This window comes from Limanda limanda, chromosome 8 (assembly GCF_963576545.1).
Source record: "Limanda limanda chromosome 8, fLimLim1.1, whole genome shotgun sequence".
NCBI lineage: Eukaryota > Metazoa > Chordata > Actinopteri > Pleuronectiformes > Pleuronectidae > Limanda > Limanda limanda.
Genome location: NC_083643.1, coordinates 9,773,763 through 9,801,080, shown reverse-complemented (window position 1 = coordinate 9,801,080; position 27,318 = coordinate 9,773,763). Strand labels below are relative to the sequence as shown.

General features: G+C 41.1%; 1 protein-coding gene across 2 annotated transcripts in view; it reads left to right on the top strand.

Annotated features, from left to right (window-relative positions):
* Positions 1–2,024: 2,024 nt before the first annotated feature.
* The window catches only part of ldlrad3 (low density lipoprotein receptor class A domain containing 3), a 78,831-nt gene continuing 53,537 nt past the window's right edge, over positions 2,025–27,318 (top strand). For both annotated transcript variants that reach the window (XM_061076971.1, XM_061076970.1), the window contains exon 1: positions 2,025–2,328. In XM_061076971.1, coding sequence (XP_060932954.1) covers positions 2,283–2,328 — 46 coding nt within the window. In that variant the 5' untranslated portion in view covers positions 2,025–2,282. The remainder of the gene's footprint in view (positions 2,329–27,318) is intronic.

Genomic DNA, 27,318 nt, shown 5'->3' with positions numbered 1-27,318 from the left:
TATCTAAGTTATTTAATATTAAATTCCGCACCCTGTGTCAAAGTTACTTGAGCTGTATATGGACACCGGGTGAATACTATCGGTGAATACATCTCTTTCTTTGTGTCTGCTCTTATTTTCCGAACCAACGACGGAACTAAAGTTATTTGAGGCTTTGATTCTCTACAAGTATTTGCATCTTTTAACTCTCATCAAGACAAACCATCTGCTGAAGGATTGCTCCAAACAGTTTTTACCTTCCATCTGTTGGCTCCACACAAAGCCTTTTTTAGTTTTATCCTAGCACAGTGTGGGTTTGCAACATCTCTTAAGGAAAAGAATTTGCATTAAACGCTATACTGGCTTTGTAGTAGACCCAAACTGGCTCTTTTTATACCTAAAGGAATTGTAAATTGTTTACTCTTCCCTTCTTAGCCCAGAAACTTCTCATAATAGACCACTCGTATATGTGCACTAGTGAATAATGGAATTAATATATATATTCTTTCGAACAAGATTAACAGTGAGATCATATATAGGTTAATAACATTTTTGAAAAGTTTTAAAATATTAATACCGCCTTTTTCTATGTACACCGAGCATGAACTCGAATCTTGTGACAAAGGAAGATTAAAGGCTTTAATATTCATACAGTATGGAATGGTGGTGTGCAAGTGAAAATGCAGAGAGCAAAGTCAAAGTGATGAGATTTAAGGCAAACTAAATAAGATGAAGACATCTTTTTGCATTTTCTAGTTCAAATTGAAATGTTGAGCGACCTGTGAGTTGCCAGTGTTTCATTTTGCCGAGTTTGCCTGGTTTCTCCTTCTAAACAGAAAGTTTCTCCAAAATCTCCTCAGATACAAAATATATAAATACCGGACTGTATTTGTGTGCTAAATCAGAAATAATTTCCCTGGGTCTACAAACGATTCTGAAGTAAACTGGCTTCAAATTGTCCAATTCATCTATGCTATATTTTAGAGGCAGTTATATGCGCACACTTACAGTATGTAGTAGACTTTGATCTTGAAATTTTAAGCTTTTTCTCAACATTTGAACTTTAGACGCAACATCCGCGACAAGGACGTTATTGTTTCCCCCTTGTAATATTTGTTCGTTGGTTGGTTTCCTTGCCTCTGAGGAAGGAGGAAGGCTGTGGTGTGGATCAGGGAAGAAACCATTAAATGTGTGGATCTGAATCAGGGGCAGATCCAGGAACTTTTATCATCTCACTTTAACATTGTGAGAAAATTGGCGTCTTTCAACATTTTCTCAGATAATAATTCATGGATCTTGATGAATAAACAAAGCCCATTCAGGGATCTGATATCTGTGAATGTGTGAAACTAGGAAGGGGACTGCTTGGCCTTTGGTGCTGTTGGGCCTCTATGCACTTTACGAAACGCCATTTTAGTTTAGTTGGACTTTATCCTCAACATTTCAACTTTATTCTCGAAATGCATGGATAAGAGGAAAATGAAATGGAAAACAAATCTCTCATTTTCTTCTCACGCCTGATCCTGCTACCCTTTAACAATATGTCTAAAGCTTTTCTAGATGGATATTAACACTATTGTTAGTTCAAAACTGGATCAGTTAGTTCTGAACCTGGATAAACTAATTCATAACTGTTCTCACCCAGGACAACATCATGCTTTTCAATCATAACAAAAAGTTTTGACGCTGATTTCACAGTTTACTTTAGCAAACATGCCCCCAAGCTATTTAAATCTTCTCCTCTTCTTGCTGTTAATATGAAATAACAGTGCAGTAGTTATGATAACTTTGTTGTAACGGTGGAACTACTCGGTCCCGTGCCCGCAGTGTGAGCCTCTCTGTCCCGGAGCGAGCGACCTCTGCTCTCCGGTTCTCTGCCTCCGACTCCGCCTCTCTCTCTCGGCTCCAGCCCATGAGACCGACCGTGTCCCCCGCCAGGCTGCCGCCACCCGGAGCCCCTTCCACCCGAAGCCCCTTCCACCCCGGAGCCCCTCCAGCCCGAAGCCCCTCCACCCCGGAGCCCCTTCCACCCCGGAGCCCTTCCACCCCGGAGCCAGCACAGCCTCCCCCCGCAGACCTCTCCCCGGAGAACTGGACTCCACTCGGCTGCTCCGACTCGAACCCTTGCCTCCCTCACGTCGAACGGACGCTACGGAGAAAGAAAGAGAAGAAGAAAAAAAAGTTGTGGAAATCACAAGAGGAAGGAGAAGTTTTTCCTCTCTTTTTCGCCCCCGGTTCCGTGGCCCCGCGGCGGGGCAGCACAGCTCGGACAGGCCGGGGGGAGGCGGACCGGAGCCCGGACGATGTGGATCTGGTACCTGCTGCTCGGTTCCGGCTCCAGAACAGTCGGTAAGTTGGATTTTTTTATTCGGAAAGTTGGTGTTGTTGTGGCGGACATTGGAGCACGGTGGGTTAGAGGAAGAGGAGGAAGAGGAGGAGGAGGAGGAAGAGGAGGAAGAGGGGGCAGCGTGAAGTCTGCTCCGCGGCGCTGCGAGCTTCAATCCCCGGGTTGATTCAGCCCGAGTCTCCGGAACAAGTTCCATGGAGAGAAGTTTTCACTTCGCCGGACGGGGGCCGGGTATTGTCTGGAAAGTGGGAGCCTCATACTTTTCCATGCGTGTCCAAAGCATTGAAGTGGCTGCACGTCCTCTTCTCACCCAGGGTTTATATTTATATATTTATATATATGATGTTTTTGTTACATACAAGCATCCATGCTTTATCCATCCACTGCCTGTTGGACCGGATCCAGGTTGTAGTCTCCTCCGGGCTCGGGTATGACCGGGAGGTTATGTTGTTGTTGACAGGACCGTGTTGACAAGTCAATCTGGCCCCGCCATGGCAGCTGTGGTGGCCCCGGAGGAGGAAGCGTGTACCCGGGTCAACCAGCTGGCTCCTCCGCTATCCTTCAGTTAACTGAGCTTTACTATCCACCACAGTTTAAAAAGGCTCTATTATGATTATAGTGACCAGAATTGTCATTTTAATCGTTATTATCGCTTTATAAACATCAGTTATATCCACAAGTTTTACATTGACATTATATACGTTATCAATACAACTACTAACCCTAACCCAAAATATCAGCGTTTGTCAAACTCACGCAATTTGGCGTCAGTGGATGTTAGCATCTGTGTCTGCATCTTGGAGACTTGTTGACTTTGGTTGATATTGGAGAGTATCAACCCCAAATCATCACCTTAGTTACGGTAATTAAAGATTAAACGGTACAAATAATCGTTAGGAATTTTACCACGGTATACCACGAAACTGGAAATTATGTTTATGCTACGGAAGCAAGGTCCGTATGTTCGACCAATGGCAAGCCAGTCTCAGCGGTCAATCATGTTGTTTCACCCCATTTTTATAGCATTAGAACTAACTTAATAAAACCAATTTTATCGTAAAATGAAACCTTGGACATTCATCAGTGTAGTAAGAGCTGCCTAAAAGGACAGAAACCATATTTGAGAAAAAACTATTTAATGTGCACTTTGACTCTTTAGTTTGGTCTGTGTACCATCAACTAACATGGGAGAGACAGGGTTTCATGATCTACACTGAAGCCAGCCACCAGGGGGTGATCGAGCTGGTTTGACTTCACTTTTGTGGAGCTGTCATGTTGTCCCTTTATTTACAGTCTCTGAGTGTAACAGGGGACAGATAAAGTTTTCTAATGACCTGCGGTGACCTAAACTGTCCTCACATTTATTGGTGTGAATCTTGTCCATGCCAGTTATTGCAGGAAGTTAGTGTTTCTCCCACGTGGCCCAGGCACAAACATAAAAGGCCTTTTTATCATTGGGAGTGAAGCATCAATATCATTATATTAGGTGTGGAGCAGAGTTCTATTGTTGGCTGCCAAACCCCCTCTTCATTCTTATCCATTGAAAGAGCCTGTGCACATGATTGATGTCCTAATATCACTGTAGGTTGCGTACTTAAGGACTGTTTATGTGTTGTCAGCCTTGAATAAAGTTGTACTTCAGTCTTCTATTAGCTCATACCCCCTGACCAGGGTAATAATCAACCAGAATGTGTGATGTATTGTGTCCACGTCTGTATATCAGTTAGAATACAGCACAGATATTAGCAGCCTTAAAGTGTCCTCTCACAGGACATTGCTGCTACTCTAGCCAACAATAATATTCGGCCTAAATTGAGTTTTCTGTCAGAATAATGATAACTTAATTTGACATTCTGTTCCAACACATTTCAAAATCTATTTTGGGTCCTGGGTGATACCTATTAAAATGATCCCAATATTGACATATGAAGATATGCCAATTGACACTGGCAGAATATCCACCCAACACTGAGTCAGTGCTATAAATAATACAACAAATGGAATATGCATGAACAGAGTAGAATTTCCATGTAGGTGAGATGTGTGCACAAGCCTCTGTGTTTTCTAACTGTAAGAATAAATATTTTGCTACCTACACCTACGTAATTGCAACCTTGAATGTAGCAGATGCACAGATGTTATGTCTTCCACACACTTGTCCTCATGATAAGAATTTTCCAACAAATATAACAAACGTGTCATTCAGACTCAAGGAATCATCACACTTAAGCTACATCCATATGCCTAGGTATCAGTTTTCACTTTTAATTGCTACTTCTACTACTACTACTACTACTACTACTAGAGCTTTCAAGCACCGAGAGTAGAAAACCTAGCAAATGCTGCTGTCATGTTGTTGTTTTTATCACTTTAACTCTACGTTGTTAGTGGAAATGGACACATTGATGAGTTAGGCTTCCTGGTTGGGTTTATTGACTACTAGTGATGGATGCATAGCATTTCCAACACTGTTGTTGAGTAAGTTCCACCTTGTCGTCAGTCCAAGCAGAGAAATCCCTGCTCTTACCTATCCTCATTGCCGATTCCTGTTTGTAGTATTCTCTGCAACAAAGAACCAACTGCAAACTAGATCACCTGCTCCCTGTTTACAGCTATGCCCTTTGTACATAATCAGATGTGTTAGTACAGACACAGATTTGTTTTAGAGCTCAAAGTCTCGTAATGATGGAAGTTGTTTTCATTTTAAAAAGGTGTATTGAAATTAAAATGTTTTAGTATGGATAGAGCCTAATTTAGAGTCATAGACACACTCAGCTAAATGTTTCCAGTACTCGTTTATGCAGTTTTTTGCAGGGTTAATATTTGCTTCTGTTTAATAAAAACGTTGTTCCCATGCATACACCCTCTGTTCCATACTTAGGAGTGAAGTAAAACACTGGGAGCGCTGGACCAGTGGCGTCCCCCTGCATTCTACTCGCCTTCAGAGATAAATTGGTCCTATGATGTAACATGAGCTTCAGCCACACAATCCACTGACAATAGAATGTTGCCGCTCTGTTACAAACAAGGCTTGTTGTTGGTGGAGTGGTGAGCAGCCTGAAAATATATTTAAGCTGGTCTGCTCAGCCACACACCAGGGGAATTATTGATATGAATAAACGGAAGTAGCAAGTCAGGAAGATGAATTAACTTTGCATCGCTTATTTCCCACTACACCCGAGGATGATTATTGCTTGTTAAGGATAAGCATACTTGATATGTGTAAATGCCAACTTTAAAGAATATTTGATAAGATTGCTCTGGTGCCCTGTTGTGCTGGGGTCAACTGTCTGTATGCAGATCTTCAACAGATATGTGTGGGGTGATCAAATATGATATATATACGTTTTCTTTACAAGCTTTTAAATTAGGTTTCTGCTTCATTTTCTCCTTGGTCCCTCAACACATATATCAGTTCAGAATGGATATACGTGTGTATAACTGCATAGAGAGACAGCTCGGACATTTCCCTTTGATTCATATGCACTAATGAGATGCAGGACTTCAGCTTGTCTCCATGTGTTTAAGATTCAAAACTACTCATACGTTTGTATTAATATTATCTCCTGACTTTTCTCCCCCTTTCATGAATAAGTCAACTCACAGTCTCGCTCTAGTGAAGAATTTTGGATGAAACCTATCAAGGTTAATATCCAAGACACTTTGTTTTCCCAGTGTGGTAAAAGTGTCTCCTCGACATAAATGTGTTCTTCATTACTCTGCCTGTGTTACCAGGACACACACACGCACACGCACACACACACACCAACACACACAGACACAGGCTGGGTGGTAAGATATTTTAATTCATAACCTAAAACCTTCCGGCTCATTTCTCCCACTGAAGAAAGGGACAGGATCTCATTGTCTCCAACTTATTGTGCTTTGTAATTTCTGTGCTGTGGCTTCTTCCCAGGGACCGGTCCAGTTGGACCAATAAACTGCTGTGTGTTTGTGCTTATCTTTGCGTGTCTTTGAAACAGGAAAGAAAGACAGAAGGAGAAAGAGTTGTTGACATGGTTGAAATGCTTCCAGCCATAGTTGAACAGAGAAGGCCGGGGATTAAGGGCCAGTGTGGCTTTAGTTCCCAGAGTTGTTACACGAACCCACATGACTGGAGTCACGTTTCAGACCTCGGTAACAGGGCAGCATTAACAACTGTAAGCATGAAATTGTATAGATTCTGTGTCAACATTTATCTGTCAAATGTAACTCCATATTAAACATGATCAGTAATGGATGCTTAGTAGGATCTTTGACCATTATGTATAAATGATGTAGTGTTTATCTCTGTGTGGTATGTAGGTTAGCATATCTGATCTCTAAGCCATGCTTGAGAGGAAATGTTTCATGAAGTGTGGTTATATAGTGACATGTGGATTGAAGGAGACATAACGAAACAGGGAGGAATAAAAGGAGCTTGAGTTGCATATTGGTTTTTAGTTGAGCCAGGGGCGATCTAATGATTTTATGGTTTTATCGTGATTTGAACGACTTCATGATCATTTACACTTGCTCGACCCTAATAAACTGGATCCATGCTATTTTCACAAAACATCCAAATGATCGCCTACTAGAAGGCTGTGCTGATTGACCAAATTATATCACATATGTCTCAATCTTAGAGTCTCTTTCATATGTAACGTACTTCAAGCGTGAACTTGCATAGGGCAGATGAAGAGCTAGTACTAACAAAGGGCTCGCCATCAGTAGTGTGGCAGTGGTTTGCGGCATTGCAAAGCCAAATATTTCTCAAAGCAAAGTTATCTCTAAACTTTGTTTGGAACTTCCTTAGTAAGTGATATGGCAAATCTTTTCAACCACCTTGAAAGGAATTATTGGAGAAACAAGTGTGTGTTTTATGCAGGTCAGTACAACCCCATCATCTTTATCTCAAGTGGTCCAGAAACAACTTCCAACATTGACAGTGCATTAGAGCAGTTGAATGAGCAATGTTATCGCTTCTACTCTCTTCCCCTTCTCGCCCCGAGTGTCCAATTTAATGTTTTAAAAAAATGTATCACTGTGGGTGTTGGCCACAATGTTATTGGCAGAAGCTTGTTCCCTGTGTCATTGAGTCAAGGTAAATCAATGCCTGTCTCCCGATGTGTCTGCCGAATTATTCATGGTTTTTGAGCCCTTATTTCCATCTTTCACAAAACAGTGACTTTGATTTAAACCATATTTTGTGGTTACTGAACAATCAAAGTTGAAATTGTCAATTCAGAGTGTCTTTACAGCTAATTGCTCAAAGATTACAAACCTGCTCAAATGTATGAGCTGGTAGGAATAACTCTTCAGAAGAAAAGCCTTCTGCACACGGTGAGCTGTAGATTGCAAGCATTCAAATTGTCAAAGGGAATATCACAATGCAGCGCCCAATTACATCTGACAGTTGTGCATTTACAATAATTGATGTCTTTTTACCGCTGTGAGTTTCAGATGCAGACTCTGCACAGTGTATCATTTGAGAATTGTTGAGTTTGGTCCAATGTTTTGAAGCGTGTGAAACAGTTGACCTTGAGGTTGTTCACCTGTTATGGTGATACAGTCTAGAAGTGGAGACCTTGAAAGATCCGCACCTTAAATATCGACTCAGCTTTTAAGTTATGGATTATTTTGTTTAGAGCTTACACAGCACATTTGCTTGTTTTTGCATGGCTCAGTCACCTTGGTTTCCCAAATGTTATCTTCATCCATGGTGCCTCCTCAGAGACTGTATGTCTCCCGCGTGTTGCTTATCCTGCTGTCAGACAGGGAGCGGACCCTGGCAGGCTGACAGCTGGCTCCCCCGCTGTCCCCCATGATCAGCAGTCATTTGCCGTCTCTCAGCCGCTGCCGGAGCCAGTGTGGACACTGACAGGCTATTTCGGTCTGAAATTCCGACATCCCTCTGTCAAACCAAACAAACGCCACCTTAAAGGTCAACAAAAACCCAGAGAGAAACAGAGATAACATCAGGTTAGCTGATCCTCTGTTTGTTGGTGGACCCATTTGGAAAATATACAGGGGTATTATATATTGAGTGTTATTTATATGTATCTTTATTTGACTTTGAGTTGTCCCTTGAGACGTCCATTATGACTATGGGTTTGAAAATTTATGTTTTCAAGAAACTCAAGTGATCGACACATAATTTGTGCAATATGAAGATATATGTTTTCATTGTTTATTCTGCAAACCACTCCTTATGTCTATGTTTTGCCTTGCATGAAAGAAACTTAACCAACAAGAAAAGGACTCTGACTTGCTTCGGCATTAAAGAGGAGCTACCTCTGTCTCACGGATGTGGTTTTGCGATGAAAAAAAGAGATCAGACAGCAGCACGGCTTTGCAAATTATACTTCACACCAGTCTGCACAAAATACTCAAACTCATCAAAACACTTATAACAACCTGCAAGAGAATCATTCCAAACAGTGCAGTAGAGAGCCACAAGAGCACAGTCGATTTCTCCAAAATCCCTGCACTCAGATATTGTAAATTACATTTGCAGACATGGCTCCAATTAACATGCTCAAGAAAACCTACTGAGAAATTCTATGTATCGTTATCTGGATATGAAAACACCTCTATAAGGAATCCAGGATATGATATTTTATTTGACTGAAATAAAAAAATGAGGGCCAAATAAACTGTTATTGATTAACTATGAATGATATGGATTAGATACATGAAAACAAACAAGTAAAGTAATTTGCAGGCATTGAGCAAAGCAAGATGGTGACTTTGCAAAGCACAACAGCTCAATTGTCCCTCTTATTTTGTACATTCACAGATCATTCACTTTGAGCAAGTGTTTCATCATTTATGCATTGGGAGTTGTATTTGTCAACTTCCAAAAGTCTGTGGTGATAATTATGCAGCAGCCTCATGTATAATTGTTCTGTCATAGTGATACAGCCCTGGCAGTTTCAGCATTCCAGAGAGTGGCCCAGCTCCATCTACTAGCTTAGGAACTCGTAATTAGAAGCAATCGTAGTAAACATTTTATTTTTACCAAACGGTATTTTGATTGCAATCACATTGACGTTTGCTTTCCATTTTTCTCTTGTTTGTGTGCCAAGTGTGATTATGCGAGCACTCAGTGTCATGCAAATTGTCTTAGGAATATAATGGAAACCTGTTAGTGGAAGTGTTGCGGCTAATGTATTTAACTGCTGAATTTGAATAATCTTTAGGATTAGGGAGAGTTTGGGTGGAACTGTTTCTTTTACACAAAAACATGATTTAGTATTGTTCAATAGGTCGTTGGGAGAGACTAAGTCCAACGCTCAATGCTGGCTAATGAAACAATCCGGCTGAAGCTGAAGGGAAACTCACAGTTATAATTGAGGTTACGGAGAGTGAAATTTCAGCAATGTGCCAACTGCTCTGAATCCCCCGTCCTGAACATGGTGTAGCTGTATGTCTTATTCTGACAGATTCTTTTTCGGGTCATATTCTCACCATGGAGACATTTGCATGCCTTTATGTGCCTCATTTCAGTAATATAATTCTGAGAGCAAGGGTATCTGGCAAGACTTAATGGATCCAGAGTAGAATGCAGGTAAAACCTCGGTTACTTAAAGGCCTACCCCTGTCGTCAGGAAAAAGTAGATTGGAGAGATGGGACCTGCCCTTCTCTTTGCACCAGATTGAGATTTAGTTGACAGTGCCAATGGAATCCTCTTCCCCTATTATAACGTGTTCACAGACACTTATTTGATTTAGCAGCCTCTCAGGTGAAATTCCAATCAAATTCCTAAAGGCTATTATGCACTTGAAGCAACTCCTTCAGGCAAGCGTGTAAATGAACCAATAAGATCAATCTCAACTCGGCTGTCTTGAAATAATTGCCTATTTGTCACAATTAATTTCGAAGCTTTGACTCAAGACCCCTTGATATTTATATTGAATTCCCCATCATTACATACCTGAAAACCCGCTCATTAAGTGGAGCCGAATCCAAAGAATTAGTCAGTCTGTTAAATGAAAGATGAGAAGGGTCAAGATGGGCAGAGATAATTCCCCTGTCTGTTTGAGGCAGAAGAGGTGAAGTGATGCAGACGGTGGAGGTTAATGTGTGAACAGGACATGACATCTGCCTCTTGCTTCAAATGTGCACAGTCTTGATTCGCCAGTGCTTCTTCTTTTTCTTCTCCTGCAGAGATTGTGCCTTTGAGTCCCTGTGAATGTTCGTGTTTGTGCACTGTACGTTTAAGGTGCAGTGTGTATGCACAATATGCAAAAAAGGGTAATCCTCTCTTGGACAGGGACCAGGGGAGGCGAGGCGCTCATCTTCACAGGAACTAATCACCCGATCCCTCCTGCTGTTTACAGAAGCAGTCTCGCCAGCCAAAATCAAATGCAAAGCCCATGTTAATTGCCTTAATGCCGCCTCCCTGTCAACCATGGCTTGGCAGAAGCCCCCAGCACTAGGCCTTGTTCAATGAATACCAAAGAAGTACGCCTTATATTTGCATCACATTTTTACCCACTTTTACAACTTGTGAAGGTTGGGTAACCAAAAACACAGAGAATAGGACCCAAATTCAAAATGTGACAAAGCAGACAGGACCTTCAACAGGGAACAGACAGAATGTTGGCTGGGATCATGACACTGGGTGGCAGAGGCTCGGGGGTTGCAGGTAGGCTCATGCTTCCTTCTTGGGGATTCAACCAATAGATATCTCAATAAAAGGAGCCATCAGGATCTGAGAGGAACCTGGTTGGTTTGGTTATGCTGGAGGCTAGCAGGCAGGGATGTAGGATTAAGATGACTGATGGCTAGAACGCTTAAGGCTTGACCACTAAAAGTTTGCCAACTAGGGTGCAGACAGGAGGCTAGCAGACAGGCGTGTTGAGAAAGTCCTGAATCCATTCAGGTGAGGAATTTCTCACCCCATGGTTTCAAGAATGATTCTCTGCCTGCCTGCTTCCGTACAGTCTTATTACAGTACAGTCTCTCCACGGGACTGAGGCAAAGCAGAAAGTAGGTCAGTGGTTTATTAACAAAAAGGAGACCAAAAGGCTTGGAAGGTGAGGCAGTGAGGCAGCAAAGGTAGTCTGAAAACAAATCCTTAAGGAAGAGGTGAGAATCCTAAAAAAAATCCACAAACAGCAGGCAAAAGGCTAGGCTAGGCAATTTTATTTATAAAGCACCTTTCATATACAGAGGTAGATTCAAGGTGCTGATAGGGTCACTATACAAGATAGCATGAGGAACAAGGGCAAAAACAAGTGCAACTAAGGTAAACATAAATGGGAACTGAATGGGACAAATACACGATTTTGTATACATGAGAGCCAATCAACTGATGAGACAAAGGTGAATATCTCAAAAATCTGAGACATTTGAGTAAAATCTGATTTACGTAATTTAAAATGAAATAAAGAAAAAGTAACTTGTAAATAAATAAATAAATACATTTTATTTGTAAGGCACTTTTCATCTGAGAATCTCAGAGTGCCACAAGTACATAGTTAAAATCAAAGTCCTAAAACTCAACTAAAAGTAAAAACGCCTTCTTGATAAAAAGGTTTTTAGGCCAGTCTTAAAAGAGTCCAGGGTCTGTGTTGCCCTCAGGTGGTCAGGGAGACCGTTCCATAGGCGGGGCGCTGCTGAGCAAAAGGCCCGGTCGCCCATGGTGCGGAGCTTGGTGTTGGGAACCCGAAGGAGCGAGCTACTTGTAGATCTGAGGGTGCGGGTGGAGGTTTGGGGAGTGATGAGTTCTTGTACGTAGAGGTGCATGTCCATTTATGCATTTATGGGTGAGGAATAGGACTTTGTAGTCAATCCGGGTTGAGACAGGGAGCCAGTGGAGTGAGTGGAGAATTGGTGTTATGTGCTCATATTTGTGCAGGCAGGATGACAAGAGAAGGTACATGAATGGGTTGGCAAATGAAAGTGGAGGTTCGTTGTGGAGAGGGCAAAAGGTTCCGTCTTGGCTTATGTCATCATGGTCAGGAACTCACAACTTTGGTCGAGTGTGTCAGCGAAGGTAATTGAGTCTGTCACTGTGCAGCCTGCTCTAATGAGGAGCTGCAGGCCAAGATTTGACTAATTTCTTATATGCCCAGGATGACACATCAGCCTGGCCATTCTGAGCCTAATGACTCCCAATACTTAATGAAGGATTGGTGGAATGTTCAAAGACATGGACAGGGCTTTTGTGTTATTGTACTTGGAGAGTTAGTGCACTCTGGAGGCTTGTATAATGACATTACAAGGCTTTGATGTCCTGACAGTGCACTGCACCACTGATCAAAAGTGGTTTTGTTTTTCTGTTTGTATTTATGCCAGTGTTCCTTTAAGTGGAGACTCTGTTATTGATCTGTGACAGATATATAATGTGCCAAGCCTTGAACAATTCTACACAAAAATAGGAAGACAGCAGACCAATAAGTGCCCATCTTGTACATGTTTGCGTTAATAATGCTGAGTACTGCCAAATCCAGATACAGCTACATTGCCTAAGTAACACTTTAAATCAGTCCCTTAAACATACCAGATTGATTTCATCAAGATCCATTTATTATTCCCAGGGAAATTGGTTTCGTAGTTTTTGTGTAATCCTGCTGACAATCAAATAAACTAACCAACAAACGAACAAATGGACAGAGGAAAATACACAAATCATGTGGCAAAGGTTGCTGGGAAAAAAAATCCTGTGCTTCCTTAATATCCACACGCTATTGAGGATGTTTGTGTCGACCACGCAGCTTCCAATAGAGTTGCAAGTGTCTTGTACACAAACCAGTTGTGCTGGAAAATAATTAATTTCAACCTCATGGGATTCTCATCCTCACCATGTCCACCATGTGTCTTAAGCTCATCTGTCCTGAAGGAACAGCACAGCAGCTGACAATAATGGATTATGATAGTTTCCTCCTTGACTGACCTCTGCAGCCACTCACACACACACACACACACACATACACACACACACTCACACACACACACACACAACATAAGACCATGCCGTGCAATGGAGTGCTGCTTTTAACTCACCATCTTTTAGCTGAGCTCAGATCAGCAAACTACCCGGAGCCCCCTCCACCTCTACCTGCACCCACTGCCCCTGTCTCTGTCTCTATAGATGGTTCTGTTGTAGCAGTGGAGAGGAGAAATAAGGTGGATGGCACCGATGGCACTAACTGCTGCTGCAGACTGATGCATTTTTAATCATCTTTCTCTGCAAGTCTCCGGCTTGGAAATTGACCAAAGGCCGTCAGAAACAATGAGTAGATGCTGATATTGACCCAGGGAAGGTACATGGAGGCTTCAAGGCACCGTAGCCCTGACAGTGATTCTGTGGTACGGACATCACAAGTGCTGATCTTATGCAGAGAGATGGAAATGGCTTTCATCACTGGAGCCCGACTAGCAGATGAAGCTTTTTGTCAATGCTGTGTGAGAGTACACTTTAGCCATTACCATGACAACATAAAGGTCTGGGGCTCTGTGTGTGAGTGGGTTTAACAGAATTATGGGTGTGAGTAATGCGGCCGATCTCTCAAAGGGGGAAGTGAAGCCGGATGACGCAGGCTTACCAGCCGAAAAGAATTAAGCGGCAGCCGGGAGAAAAGATGGTGGCCGTCGAGGCTGCGAACACGTCGAGGCAGATTCAGACGAGCAAATACCGTGCACACAAAAGCTAAAACAAACAGTCAAACACAGATCGCACTGAATAACACAAATTAACGCCTCCCACACAAACCACACTCTGTCGCGGAGAGGAAAGTGAAGAGCTTAACGGAGACTAGGAGTGAGATATCTATATTGTATGAACTCATCCCCGTGGCTGTAATTACCAGTTTGAAAAAAGGTTCGCCCAGTGCTCTCATGACCTTTCTCAGTGGCAGCTCATGTCTTTTCCTGCCACGTCTCTTCTGCGTTGGCGTTTTTTACAGATAGCACATGGACAAATCTTACTGGAACGACCTTTCGTCACAACGTCAGCTGCCAACGATTCAGACTCCCGCTACATTTGAGCCAAGACCCTCCGTTTGACTCATTGCCATTCAGTTCAGTAAATATGATATTATACAGAGGAATACAGGGAGAGGAGACGGAGCTAGAGAAAGAGACAGAGAGCACGGGGCAAGCTGGCCCTCTATTCCCTCATCTGCATTCTGCCAAAACAAACGTTTCTATTGTGATGGCCCCCGTCAGCTCTCCTTTACCCCCTTCCTCTAAGGTAGTGTCTCTATGTCACATCCCTCCGTCTCTTCTCCCATTCACCTTGTGCTCTCTCTCTTTGTGTCTCTCTATCGCTCTGGTTGCCCCGCTGTTATTTTTTCTTTTTCTTTTGGCAGATAAAGTTAATTCCCACTGCTTTTCAACCCCTGCAGGGACTCCATGGCCTGGCTACACAATTAGGAGCTCATTACTTGCTAATACACAGACGAGGAGACAGACAAAAGGAAGTCTGTGCCTTTCCCTGCTTCTCTCTCTCTCTCTCTCTCTCTCTCTCTCTCTCTCTCTGGCTCTCTCTCTCTCTCTCTCTCCGTATCCCACCCCCCGGCACTATTTGAAGTAAAAGGGTGCAATTCCTCTGCTTTCCCTTCCACTTTCCTCTTCATCACACCCTCTGCTACAGTACATCCTCCGCATAATGAACCTGTGCGTGCTAACAAGAATTAATAGTTCAATTTCCAATCGCCAGAGCATCGTTCCTATTAAATTAAATGTACTCTCAACACATGTGGCATTTGAGTTTTGGAAATGCCATTTCCCGGCTCATTTAGCAACAGGTAAGCTTAAGTGTTTCATGAATTCTGTTTACTTTACTATTTCCTTTTCCCCTTCTTTCTTTGATGGTTTTATTCGCAGTTGTTTTCTTCCCATCATGTTCAGTGCTCAGGCGGTGTGACGAGAAGCAAACTGCACAAAACACCAGTCTCACAGGTGCAACATAAGGTCAGCTCTGGCAGCTCCCCTCCGTGCCACTGTCTGCTTCAATTCTCACTATCTGGCTGGCCCTGGCTCTGCGGAAATGCCAATTTTCTCGGTAAAGTGTCTCGTGGCGTGGCAGTCGGATGGAACTGTTTGCACGCTGTTCACCGGTGTGTTGTGCAGCGGCTGACCACATGATGAAAGGGTTGCAGGGGAGTGTTGACATTTATTTTTTGTGTTGCCGAGGGGAGAAAGTGCGGAATCGAAATGAATGGGATGGATGTGTTTGTTTGATAGGGGAAGCAATTCCCTCTCACGTCTAATGGAGAATTCAAGCCTGTAAGAAGATATGAGTCTCGCGGGTGTAGTTTGTACTCGGGCGCCCATCTCTGCGGTCACAGTCCAGCCATTCTTTCCCTTTTCTTTCCTGCTTGTGTCAAGCACTTGGGCTTTTCTGTCCGATTTTGACTGGTGAGCATCTTGCAAACAACAAAATCTTATTTTAGCCATCTTTCTCCTCCTCATCCTTGTCCCCACCTCCATCAGCTCCTCTTTGTGAAGGTAATCCCAAGGTGATATTAATCGGCTGGGATGCTGTTGAAAATGCCACTGTCATCTCTTCGAGGATTAGATGGACAATTGCTTCTCTGAAACCCCAGCCAAGAAATGACAACAAAACAACTCTTGTACAGTCACTGTGCAAGTAAGGCGCTTTGTGTGCCCTAAGCTGTACTGTGCTGGCTTTTATGTCCTCAATACTGGGCTTCCACTGTAATACATTCACTGTATGTTTTAATCTCCTTTTTAATGAAGCGCAGATGGACTCATAAACAGCCAAAATACACTGATGCGATGGGATTATAGGCTCAATGTGATGTGTGATCCCAGATTAATGGAGGAGCAATGTATGATTAATGGGACCTTGTTTTGCCAAGCCAGGCTAATTTGAGCAGCCACCGTTCTAAAGTACCTAAGGTGGTGTAGCGCAGTCATTTCAAGGCTTATTTGATAAAGGAGAGGGCGCTAAATGAATGCATAATAATAAGGCAGAGGCTAATGAAATAACCAGTGTTGTGCTCAAGTTGCCAGAGAGCTGTGTGTGCGTATTTGTTTGCAACGTGTGCATGTTTTTCGTTTCCAATAACCTCTATAAATGCGTACATAAGGACACAGAAATAGCTCCAGGAAATAATTACTTAAACAGGCAACTGTACATTGTGTTATACAAACAAACGCATATATATACAGTATATATATATATATTAGAGCCCGAGTGATATGGATTTTAGGCGAGCCAATGCCGATATCAGGGAGTTAATATATATATATTGATATTTTACAGTGTAATCATAAACTTGATGATAAATTACTATGCATAAAAAGAAAAAGATAACCAAATATAGATAAACAAACTCGAGAAAAGAAACATATAAATATCAGCACATCTTGAATGTATATTAGTTCCACCCAGATAAAAGAAATCTCTTCTTCACTGCTGCTCCCAAACAGCAGTTTGCTGCACTGCAGTGACTCGTAAAAACTGTTTTTAGAGCAACAAAGAAGTGATTTCCTGGTGTGTAGCATTAGCCAGAGGAAGCTAATACGTGGCCAATTTGGCAGTCTCATGATGGAAAGTCCCACAAATAATACAATGACATGTGCCATATGCAAGACTTCAGTTTCAATGGGTAGAACTTGTGTTGCCACTTACAGCACATCCATACAGTTTGGCCAACCGATAAATCTGTCAGGCTTGAATATGTCCTTTACCTTTTTGCACACTTAACTCTTAAATAGTAACCATTGATAATTCATTACATTACATTACATTTAGCTGACACTTTTATCCAAGCGATTTACAATAAGTGGATTCAACCATGAGGGTTCAAGCCCAGAACAACAACAATCAAGTAAGTAATAGTAGATTAAAAGATTCAAAATAATTGATAAATGTAAACATACAGTGGTGTTTAATATTTCATAATATAAAGGATACTTCCACTGACCCTGAACAATATATAATATATCATATAATATATATGTATGTATGTATTATATTAACCAACTGTTTCAATTGAACCTTTGAAATCTGCACATTCAGCAACTGGTCTTTGTTCAAAATCCACGGTGTTTCTCTCATAGTCCCTTTATGGTATTTTCTTCCTCTCTCACTATGGTGCTATTTCAGACCACATGTGCTTTATCAATAATGCAGCTGCTTTAACAAGGCTGATGCTTTTAAGAGGGTTTTTCAGTGCCCCTCCCGTCTAGATGCCTGCTAGACTCTGGGTGGCCACATCCTTGTGGAGAAGTCTTTAGATATTGTGCTGAAACCAGAAATAAACCCCACCGTTAGGCGGCATTTTATAATTTATTTTTTATCATCATCAAGGCGTTTTCTTTTGAACCCCAACAATGCTGGAAAGCTCTTCGTACTGGTAGGGCGAGAAGATGAACTTTGTATTCCTCTTGAACATATTTTGTTTGCATTTCTATGCAGACGACAGAAGACCCCAGAAAGCCTCATGCGACACAGTCAGTGAATTATCTTTTCAGGCGAAACCCAAGCGGAGCAGCCTGCCTAATTCTGTGTGTGTGTGTACGTCTGTGTTTGTATTAGTTATGAGGGGGTCTTGAGGAATAGAGGGTGTTAGTTTTCTGACTGATGCGAAGATGCCATATGAGGCTAGAAATCCTTTATACTGCCATGTTGACTCAAAATGTTTGATGTGAGTCTTGGAGAAAAGATGCAGTGCAGAGACAATAAAATAGCATCTTTATAACAAGCAATGACTGAAGAATGACTGTTCTGATGTACCCATATTATCCCATATGTGCAGCTGTGGCTCGGGAGGTAGAGCGGGTCATCCACTAACCATAACGTCGCCGTTTCAATCCCAGGCTCTCCCATTCTATGTATCCTTGGGCAAGATACCGATTCCCAAATGGCCCCTCTGCGTCGACAGTGTATGAGTGATGTGTGTGAAGGGCTGCACATAGAAGCACTGTATGAATGTGTGTGTGAATAGGTGAATGGAAAATCTAGTGCTTTGAGTGGTCATCAAGATTTATTCGTTCACATATTGTGCATCACTGTTAACGAACTAAAATGGTTGCAAACATAGGAAAAAGCATTAAAAATAGAGATATCATAGAACCTATAGCTCCTCTGTCTTCTATTAAATAAAATGTATAGTACGAACAAGAAACTATAGTGAGAGTCTGTAGAAGAGTAAGAATAGTAGAGTAGAAGAGTATTTTCTGTTTCTCCCTAAAGGATAATGCTGTAAAAGTTAAAGTTAAGAAAGACAAAAGAGTTGAAACTAAGTCCACAAGCCAAACAATAGCCTCATAATCTACTGCATGGATGGTGACTAATCCTCCTTTAGCTTAATGGAGAGGACAAGCTCCATTGTTTGTTCCTCAAAATGAAAGCAACGGAACTCGGGTGATGCCACAACCTGTGGGAGCCGACCGCTGCTGCGGCTGATGATGTTGAACACGAACCACTCTCTCCTTTTGAGTTTGACATTAAAGACTTTTATAGATTTGGTCTGTCAGTCGGTGGTTGTGGGACCTCATGGGCTCTAATTCCTTTTCTAGTGGTGGTGGAGCTGGCAGCGATCCGCCTGGTCGTTTTGATCTGGTCCTGACAAGCTGTTTCATTTCAGCCACACAAATTGTTACCTCAAGTTGTGGTTAGGGAATATTTCATAATTTTTTTGTCCTTTTTAAACTTTCAAATTTGGATTAAACACGGAGACGGCCTCAGTTATTTTATTCGGTCAAAATCCCCTTCAGGGACGTTTTAATACTCATCACTGAGTAATATTTTGGCTGATATGTTTTTCCTGCATAAAACGTTTTCTATAAACTGCTGCAAAAGGATTGAAATTAAATCTACCCCCTTGTCCTTATCTGAAATTCCAAAAGCCATGAATATGCAAACTTAGGGACGTCTCTGGGTGCCGTAGCGTGCTGCGTCACACCCACTGCTGTAGTGTCGGTGGTCTGATTAAACTCTGAGCACAACTACTAGCAAACAAAGTCACACAGACTTCAAGTTTAATTTAAGATTATAAGAGTGTTTTGCATGAAGTGTAGAGATTGTTTACCCATAAATTCAGAGGAGTGAGTGGGTGGAGATATTTTCAATAACATCAGTTTCTCCAGGATGTTGGTGTATGTATGTACGGAATTGTTCATGCCATTAGTAGTGGAAATAAATGTGTTAGGCTTTGAAAGCATGGTTGTGTTTTGTCGTTTGAAAATGTATTATTCCATGGGGATAATGGGGACATCACTTCATTGCCACTGACTAATGATGGAGGATTCTTACACTTTATTTTACTCTCTTAATGCATTTTTCATGCCGCGTTTGTTTAACTTTCTAGCTTATGTACCTCCCCCGCTCTGTTTATACCTCTGTGACTCTGAGCGTATGTGTATAGTACCCTGACTAAAATAAAATGTATGAATGATGCAGACATTTCCATTTCACACGAAAGCTCTACTTCTATGTCAAACAGAAAGGAAACTGATATATGACTATACTGTACCAATAAGCAACATCTGGTTCACCTACAGTAACGAGAGTGTGAGTGTTTTTTTGTTAAGTTTTGTTTGAGTCAAACATCATGTTGCCTTTCACAGGCTGATTTCAGAGACACAAGATGGATCTTCCAATACCCATATTAAAAAAAATGTGGACATGATTCGTAATATGTTTTTATCTAACCATTGTGACAAAGAAATTTAAATGAGGTTTAATATTTAACATTTAACTATGAATTTTATAAATAGCTATAAATGAAAAGAAAACACAAATAAATATATAAACAACTCAAATATATGTGTCAACATGAATGCACACATTTTAAGTATAAGTTTCTATATAGGCAAACATAAATTCAGACACTGATGTGTTAGTGAAAGGCTCATGTGTGCCCTTTCTTATCGGCCACTTGATAAATCGCTCAGGCTCTAGCATAGATTTCATTAATGTCACACTGGTATTGGATCAAGCACTCACTAATAAGCTTTGAGATGGAACAAGCCCTTCAGATAAACAACAACATTATAGATATTTTTCCTGTCACCAATATCATCCCACTTGTCCTTTGTCAAATAGTTATAGAAATCTACTGATGTTATAAGTCTTACGTGGGACTACATTATATTATAACTTCACAAAATCTATCCTCAAGGTGTTTTACAAATTGAATTGAGCTGTCCCCAGTAAATGAAAAAATATGATATCCAGATAAAAGATCGATGTATCTCTCCATTAGCGTCTAAAAGAGATTCCAGAGATAGATGTGATTTACAGTGACAGGCAGCTGTTTCACGATTTCATTTTCTCACTTTTAGGATCAACCTAATTATGATAACATAACAAACTTTGCTCACTACAGCCACTTCAAATAAAACTCTAAAAGATGATTTAGAGCTTGAGAGATTTGATCATCAGTGCTTTTTTTTTTTTTTAAATGTTATTATGTCTTCCTAGGTTTTTGCCTATTCCCACTGATTACTTATATCCTTTGGTGGTGAACATCTATGAGGAGCCTTTTAGGGGTTCAGTATCTTGCCCAAGGACACTTCGGCATGCAGATGGGAACCCTGAAGATTGAACCACGACCTTTAGGAAACGACCACTCTCCCCCTCAGCCACAAATCAACGTGCAAGGCACTTCATTTGGAATTTAAAGATAAGGTGGTGAACATTTAATATATTACAGTTCAATTCAGGAATGGAGAAGGAACTTTGGGGACATACTGAAGATTTATGAAATAATGTGTTTTTCCTTAATGAAAGGATACACAGATACTTCAATCATAAGTGTTTTTGTAGTATAGAAAATTTAGGCTAGGTTTTTTTTTAAATAATTTCTGCTTCAAACTGTTTTTATTAGTGAAATCTAGATGAGGTTTGTTTGATTTTGCTGGGAGAACATCACCACTGACAGTGATGTGACCGGACCCGCTAGAAAAAATATGTCTCACTGTGTTGAGTTTGTTGTTCACACTCAATTCACTCATGCGTGTACAAGGGTGTTACGGAGTGGTGGTTCTTCTCTCGCGAATATCTTTGATATGATCAGACATCAACATGCATAGAGCACACAAAGCAACAGCAGCCAGGTTTGTGTGCCATGCAAATGACAGAAAATATTGCAGTGACACAAGGAAATTAATGATAGGCACAATTAAATAAAACACATTTCTATTGTCACTCAATATACAGTATATCATCATTGGCACAGTCCTAGGATGCAGTTAAGTTTAGTGTTCTGTGCTGTTCACGTCAGAAGTGTATCAGAGGAATATGGACCAGGGTAGTTATTAATATTTTCCTGGCCTCTCATATCCACGTTTCTCAGCTCTGGGAACAACAGAAGCTGTTGCAATAAAGACTGACTCACATCAACACCCTTACTGTTATTCCCTTTTAGGGAGGTCTTATTTTGGGAGTGTGCAGAACAGTAAAATCTACAATGAAAGGTATGGCCTACATACACACACCATGGTATAAACATACACAGCTTTGCGTTAAAGAAGGGAGTCAGCCTTGTGCATACATGGAAATTGGAACAAATGTGATATTGTGCATACATGTTCATACAAATGAAGGAATTGGTCTTAAATGACTGAAATAAGTTATGCTGGGAGCATGAGCATTATTCCACTCTACAAACAATAGCGTTTGTGAGTTTAATAAAGAATTAGGGATCAAACATGTAAATGTGTAATAAGAATATTTTCAAAAAGATTGAAAACAGCTTAGTGATTTAAATGAGCTTATGAACACCACAAAACTGGCCAAACATTTTCTTACACTAAATCAGGATTGTTAAGCGGATCTGTACCAAACGGTGTAAACACAACATCTCATCTCAACTCCATAAACACCAAAGTTACATATTATTGGATCTGCACACATTTTTAATGAGTTCTTCCAATTCCCTCCACAAAGTTCATTAAAAATCAATACTTTTTGCATATTCCTGACCGACACGAGTGATTATATGATGCCCTTGGTGAAGGTTTATGTAATTCGTTTTCAAGGTAGTTTATAGAATAGCCAATCACATCATCAGATGGTACTGTGCTATTTTCTACATGGATTAATATGAAGGCCAATTTATGCTTCAGCGTATTTTGTAAAACGGATAGATAAGACCGCCCTATCCGTCGTGAAACGCCTTCTCCGAGTGCTTCGGACAGCTTTTCGTACAGGTCTGATTTTTCTAACTTCTCCGTGTTGTGTCGGAGACCCGACGGACAGCTCTTGGCTGTGATTGGTCCGCGAACGACATCATTTCCGTATGACGTCATTTCCGTACGACGTCATTTCTGTTCGACGTCATTTCCGGACCTCTTACTTCCTGATTCACAATAAACACATACACAGCTATGATTCTACGATTAGAACGTGACGTGTGTTAAGCCAGCGGAGTTGTCCGGCTGACGGTGGCTCGTTCGAGCACTGACGACATGTGTGCACGGTCACAGACAGATAGAACGAGCTTTCATAACGGCGCTAGCATGCTAGGCTAGCCACCATGCTAACTGCGATGGTAACAGTGCATAACCCCGCCGTCACGACTTTAATTCCACTTCTATCATGACACTGTTTCTATAATACCGTCAGGTTAGAAGCAAACACTGGGTAGTAGTTCGTGTCGGGAGTCCCTGCTGACTGTGTGTGGAAGCTGGGGGAAGCTAGCTGGGAGGGAGCTAGCTGGGAGGGGAGCTAGTGTGGCTACACGGAGCTTCAAGCTGTGGAATCAGCAACACAGTTCGGAAACAAGACCTGTGAACCGCTGCGCTAAGAAACGATAACATCAGCATCTTGACCCGCTGGGTGACACTTTATTTAGTTCTGTTAGTTGCCATGGTTCAGTGTGTGGGAGGCAGGCTGACAGAGAAATATAAACACAAGTGGACTTCTTCTTCCGATAATTGGGGTAGGCTTCTCTGAGCTCGTCTTCCGTTGCGCCACCTATGGGTTTGGCAGTGAATTTTATTCGACGTACGTAGTCGGACAAGTAAAAATCTAAAAGACTCTTCGTCTCCCGCTGAGCCCTCTCCGAGAAACGGACACGTAGTAGTATATAAGAGCCTTTAAGCAAGTGTTTTCCTTCAAGTCTTATAATCTGCACAATGATTTGAATTTTCACTTTTCTATAAGGCTGATTGAATTATTCGTTCTCATAACAGGCTTTTGTTTTTGAATCTTCTCATTCGGGTCGACTCTGATGTGGGTTATTTAATAAGTGATTGAAATGATCAAAGCAGTCATGAGCATTTTAGAAATGATAACAAACCAACTTTACCTGCAACTTTTTTAGGGAAAAACAAATATAGACAGTGGAAGGAAGAAATAGCTTTCTGGTTTTCTTTGTCATCAGAGGCTAAAGGTGATGAGTTTTTTGGCCCTTACCTGTCTTATGGCCCCTGATTCCTCCCAGGAAACAGTTTCTGTGTGGCTGTCAGAGGCGGAAAAAGGTGAAACAATAACTGAAAGAGGCCGGGGCCAAATTGTATCCGGACATTCTGTTTGTTGACTGTTCCCTTGCATGACTGCTCTTTTCTTAATCTTTGCCCATTAAGGCCCTGCCTGCTCTGTTGATCTGAGCTTATGCTGTCCTGCCTCTTTGTCTGTCTGTCCGTAGGGTGTCTTTAATTAATGCAGACCAGGTTCTTTACACTTGGGCTTATTTATACTGGGCGCTTCAGTGACCGCATTTCCTCTTTCTGGGAAGCTCTCTCTTTCTCTTCCCACCACACACACACGATGAAAGAGACAGCCAACTCTCCCCCACTCCCCTGCTGCTCTCCTCACAGTCAGTATAGCCAGCCTATTGAGGAAACGTGTGTAATTGAAAAATAAGTTTCTATCCTCGAACCTGAAGAAGTTGATTTTCATTCCGAGCGAGGCTGTATCGATTCTCTCCTCCTTTATCCTCAAACGTGAGCTCACCTGCTTGCACTGACATCTTCTGTACTTTCTCTTCCTCAGCTTCAAACAGAATTTCACATCGTTCACTCGAGCATGGCGGTGTATTATTGAGGAGACAAACCTGACGTGAAGAGATGGTTGATGATGTTTTGGGAATATCTGTAATGATTTTTCCTCAGGAGAGCTCTACGTCATTGTAATCCTATAAACAATTTATTGCGATGCCTCATCCACAGCCTTGGTATAACTTTCACTTCTCACTCGTAAAAATCCATTTTTGGGGCTGTTTCAATCTTGGCTTCAACCTTTCACCTTCAGTTAATCAATGCAGGTCAGATACCTAACTCTGCTGGAGAAGTTTGGGTTTAAGCAGCAGCAGCTGCGCCAGAAGTCATCTCAGTTACAGATTCACTGACCTTCAGAGCTCAGGGTATAGAAGTTGTTTGGGACATTTAGGAATCTGAGAGCAAAATATGTTACTATCCCTGTCTCTGTTTCTTTTTTAATTACACCTCTAATTTGTTCTCCCTTAATTTCTCCATGTTCAGCTGGACCTTGATCCCCCTTTGTCCTTTTTCCTCTTCATCTTCTCGTCTTTTCCCCCCATTTTCCTTAGTGAGCGTTCAGTCTTTTCTTTTTTTTCCTTGTTGCATCTCTCTTGGCTTTTTTACCCGACAGCACACCACTTTTCACCATCACCCTAATGAGTTCTGCTGCACAACCCGAGGCCTCGACATTCCCCATAGGGCTTTAAAGGGGTTACACGCTTTAGGATTTATTAAATTTTCAATACCCCCTGTTGAGAGTCATATAGATTTTATTGCCAAATTAACTGCCCAGTGTTGGCATGGTGGGCTGACATCTGGTATGAAAATATTCATAAGACCTGGGAGACTGTGAGTTGCTGGACCATAAGCTGTTTGCTTGGCCGATCTTTGCATATGCAGAGAATTACTTTGGGTGCACTGGAGTCTCCGGGCCTTTAAAACTCTTAGAATAAAAGTTGGAAGCTTCCCCATAAATAAGCACATGTTTAACATTGTTTATTTTGTATGATAAAAGTTTTCATAGCGGCACATGTCGGTAGCTCAGGTCAAAAGCTTTACAAGGTACTTTTATAGTCGACCTCCACTCAAACATAAATGTGTTTTGGCTCATTCCATCTTCACTTGGGTGTTAGACCCTTAATGTCATATATCACAAAGAATAATGGATCTGCAGAGTTTGCTGCTGATGGTCGGAAGCTTCTCTGTGCTCGTCTAAAATGTGGGTTGTTGTGGAAATGTAAGCATCATTTCCTAACATCACAGTTTGTTTGGAAGCCAGTGTGCAACTGATGTGGGTAAACATATAATCAGAGAATCAAATAAGATAAATATTGTGTGTGTGTGTGTTTGTGTGTGTGTGTGTGTGCGTGCGTGCTTGTGTGCGTGTATGTGTGTGTGTGTTAGTGTGTGAGAAGGGGTGGACGTTCTTTCCAAACCTTGAAGAAGGGAGTTGAACATTTTTGTGGAAAAATATGCAACTCTAATTATTTGTGTTTATGTCTTAAAACATGACCAGAAGGGATATTTGAACTTTGGAAAAATACAACAGATGTTTGCTTTCATTAGTGTCCTCCTCTTCTGAATATATTTCACACTCCACGACAGACCAACTCGTGATGCATGTCACTTATGATTCAAAGAAAATATTGCAAAGAAAACTATTTACCTCAGTGTTACACGGTATCCACTAATTAAACCCCTGATTATGCAGGAAGTTTACTTTTTTTTTAATATCAAATGATGATTCAAGCAGGAGAGGTGCTCTGTAACAAATACAGTGTAGAGAGGGAAGGAATTCACCCCGAGGGACACTGTGAAATTTTCTTGCAGTCGTGCAAATAGAAAATATAACTGCTAATTAGAAAAACTATCAAGCCAGATCCGGGGAAATCCTGTGAGTCCGACTTTAACAATCAAAGCATATGTCCAAATTCAGTTTTCCGTACTTTAGTAGAGGGAAAAATAGTTTTTGCTGTGTCAGGCACTTTGTCCAAAAGGATTGTACTTACTGGTTTTATTAATCATGCGTGCAATTTAGGCGTAACATGCTACACACCAGTCAGAGTGATTTCTTCTACTGTTTTGATAACGTGCCTTTAAAAAAACAGGGAAATACAGCACTAGTGACTTCAGACGTTTTTATTGGTCTGATAGAGATGAAGGGAGCAGCAATTAGAAATAGATTGAGGTGGTATTGTCAGTAATGGAACAAGTGCTCATGTATCATCTGTTTGGTTTATGATGCTTTAATAACAGGGTGAAACACCATGATTGACAGCTAAGACTGACTCACCATTGGTCGAGCAGGCAAATCATTACGACTTTTGCTACACCACAAGCTCCATCCCCCGGTCACTAGGGACGGGAATCGGTAGGGACCTCCCGATACGATACTATCAAGATACTTAAGTGGCGATACGATATGTATTGTGATTCTGTGGGTATTGCGATTCTGTAAGTATTGCGATTCGGTATTTCGATTTCTTGGGATTTCTTCTTTTTTTTTTTTTAAATACTGGACCATGGAAAAATGTTGAATCATACCTTCAAATACAACAGAGTCATATTCACTTAGAGCTTTACAAGTTTTATTTCAAATATTAACATTGTTGTGCAATAGGAGTAGACTTGACGTTGGCTAATTATTAATAATCATGAAATAGGATTATTAAAATAATAAAAATTATCTATCAAAAATAATTAAATTATTAATTGAAGATGATCAGTGATCAAATAACAATAAAACCACTAATGAGAAAATAGGAATTATCAATTAGAAAGTACAAGCTATCAATTAACAATGATAAGGTTATCAACCAAGAATAATGAAAATAATTAGTCTAAAACAATAAAATTATCAATTTAAGAATAATACTATCTATATTAATAATTGAGAAAGGGGGGCACCACCCTGGTTACCAGGGACCAACAAATCAAGCTATAATTATCAGTCTCATAATGATAAATGTCAAATTAATAATGTCAATATTTTAATATTAACGATTACTTAATAAACAGTGAAGGCTTCTAAGTTCGAGCACAGGCGATCATAATCCAGCTGCAATCACATACATATGCACAAATAATCACAGACTACAGA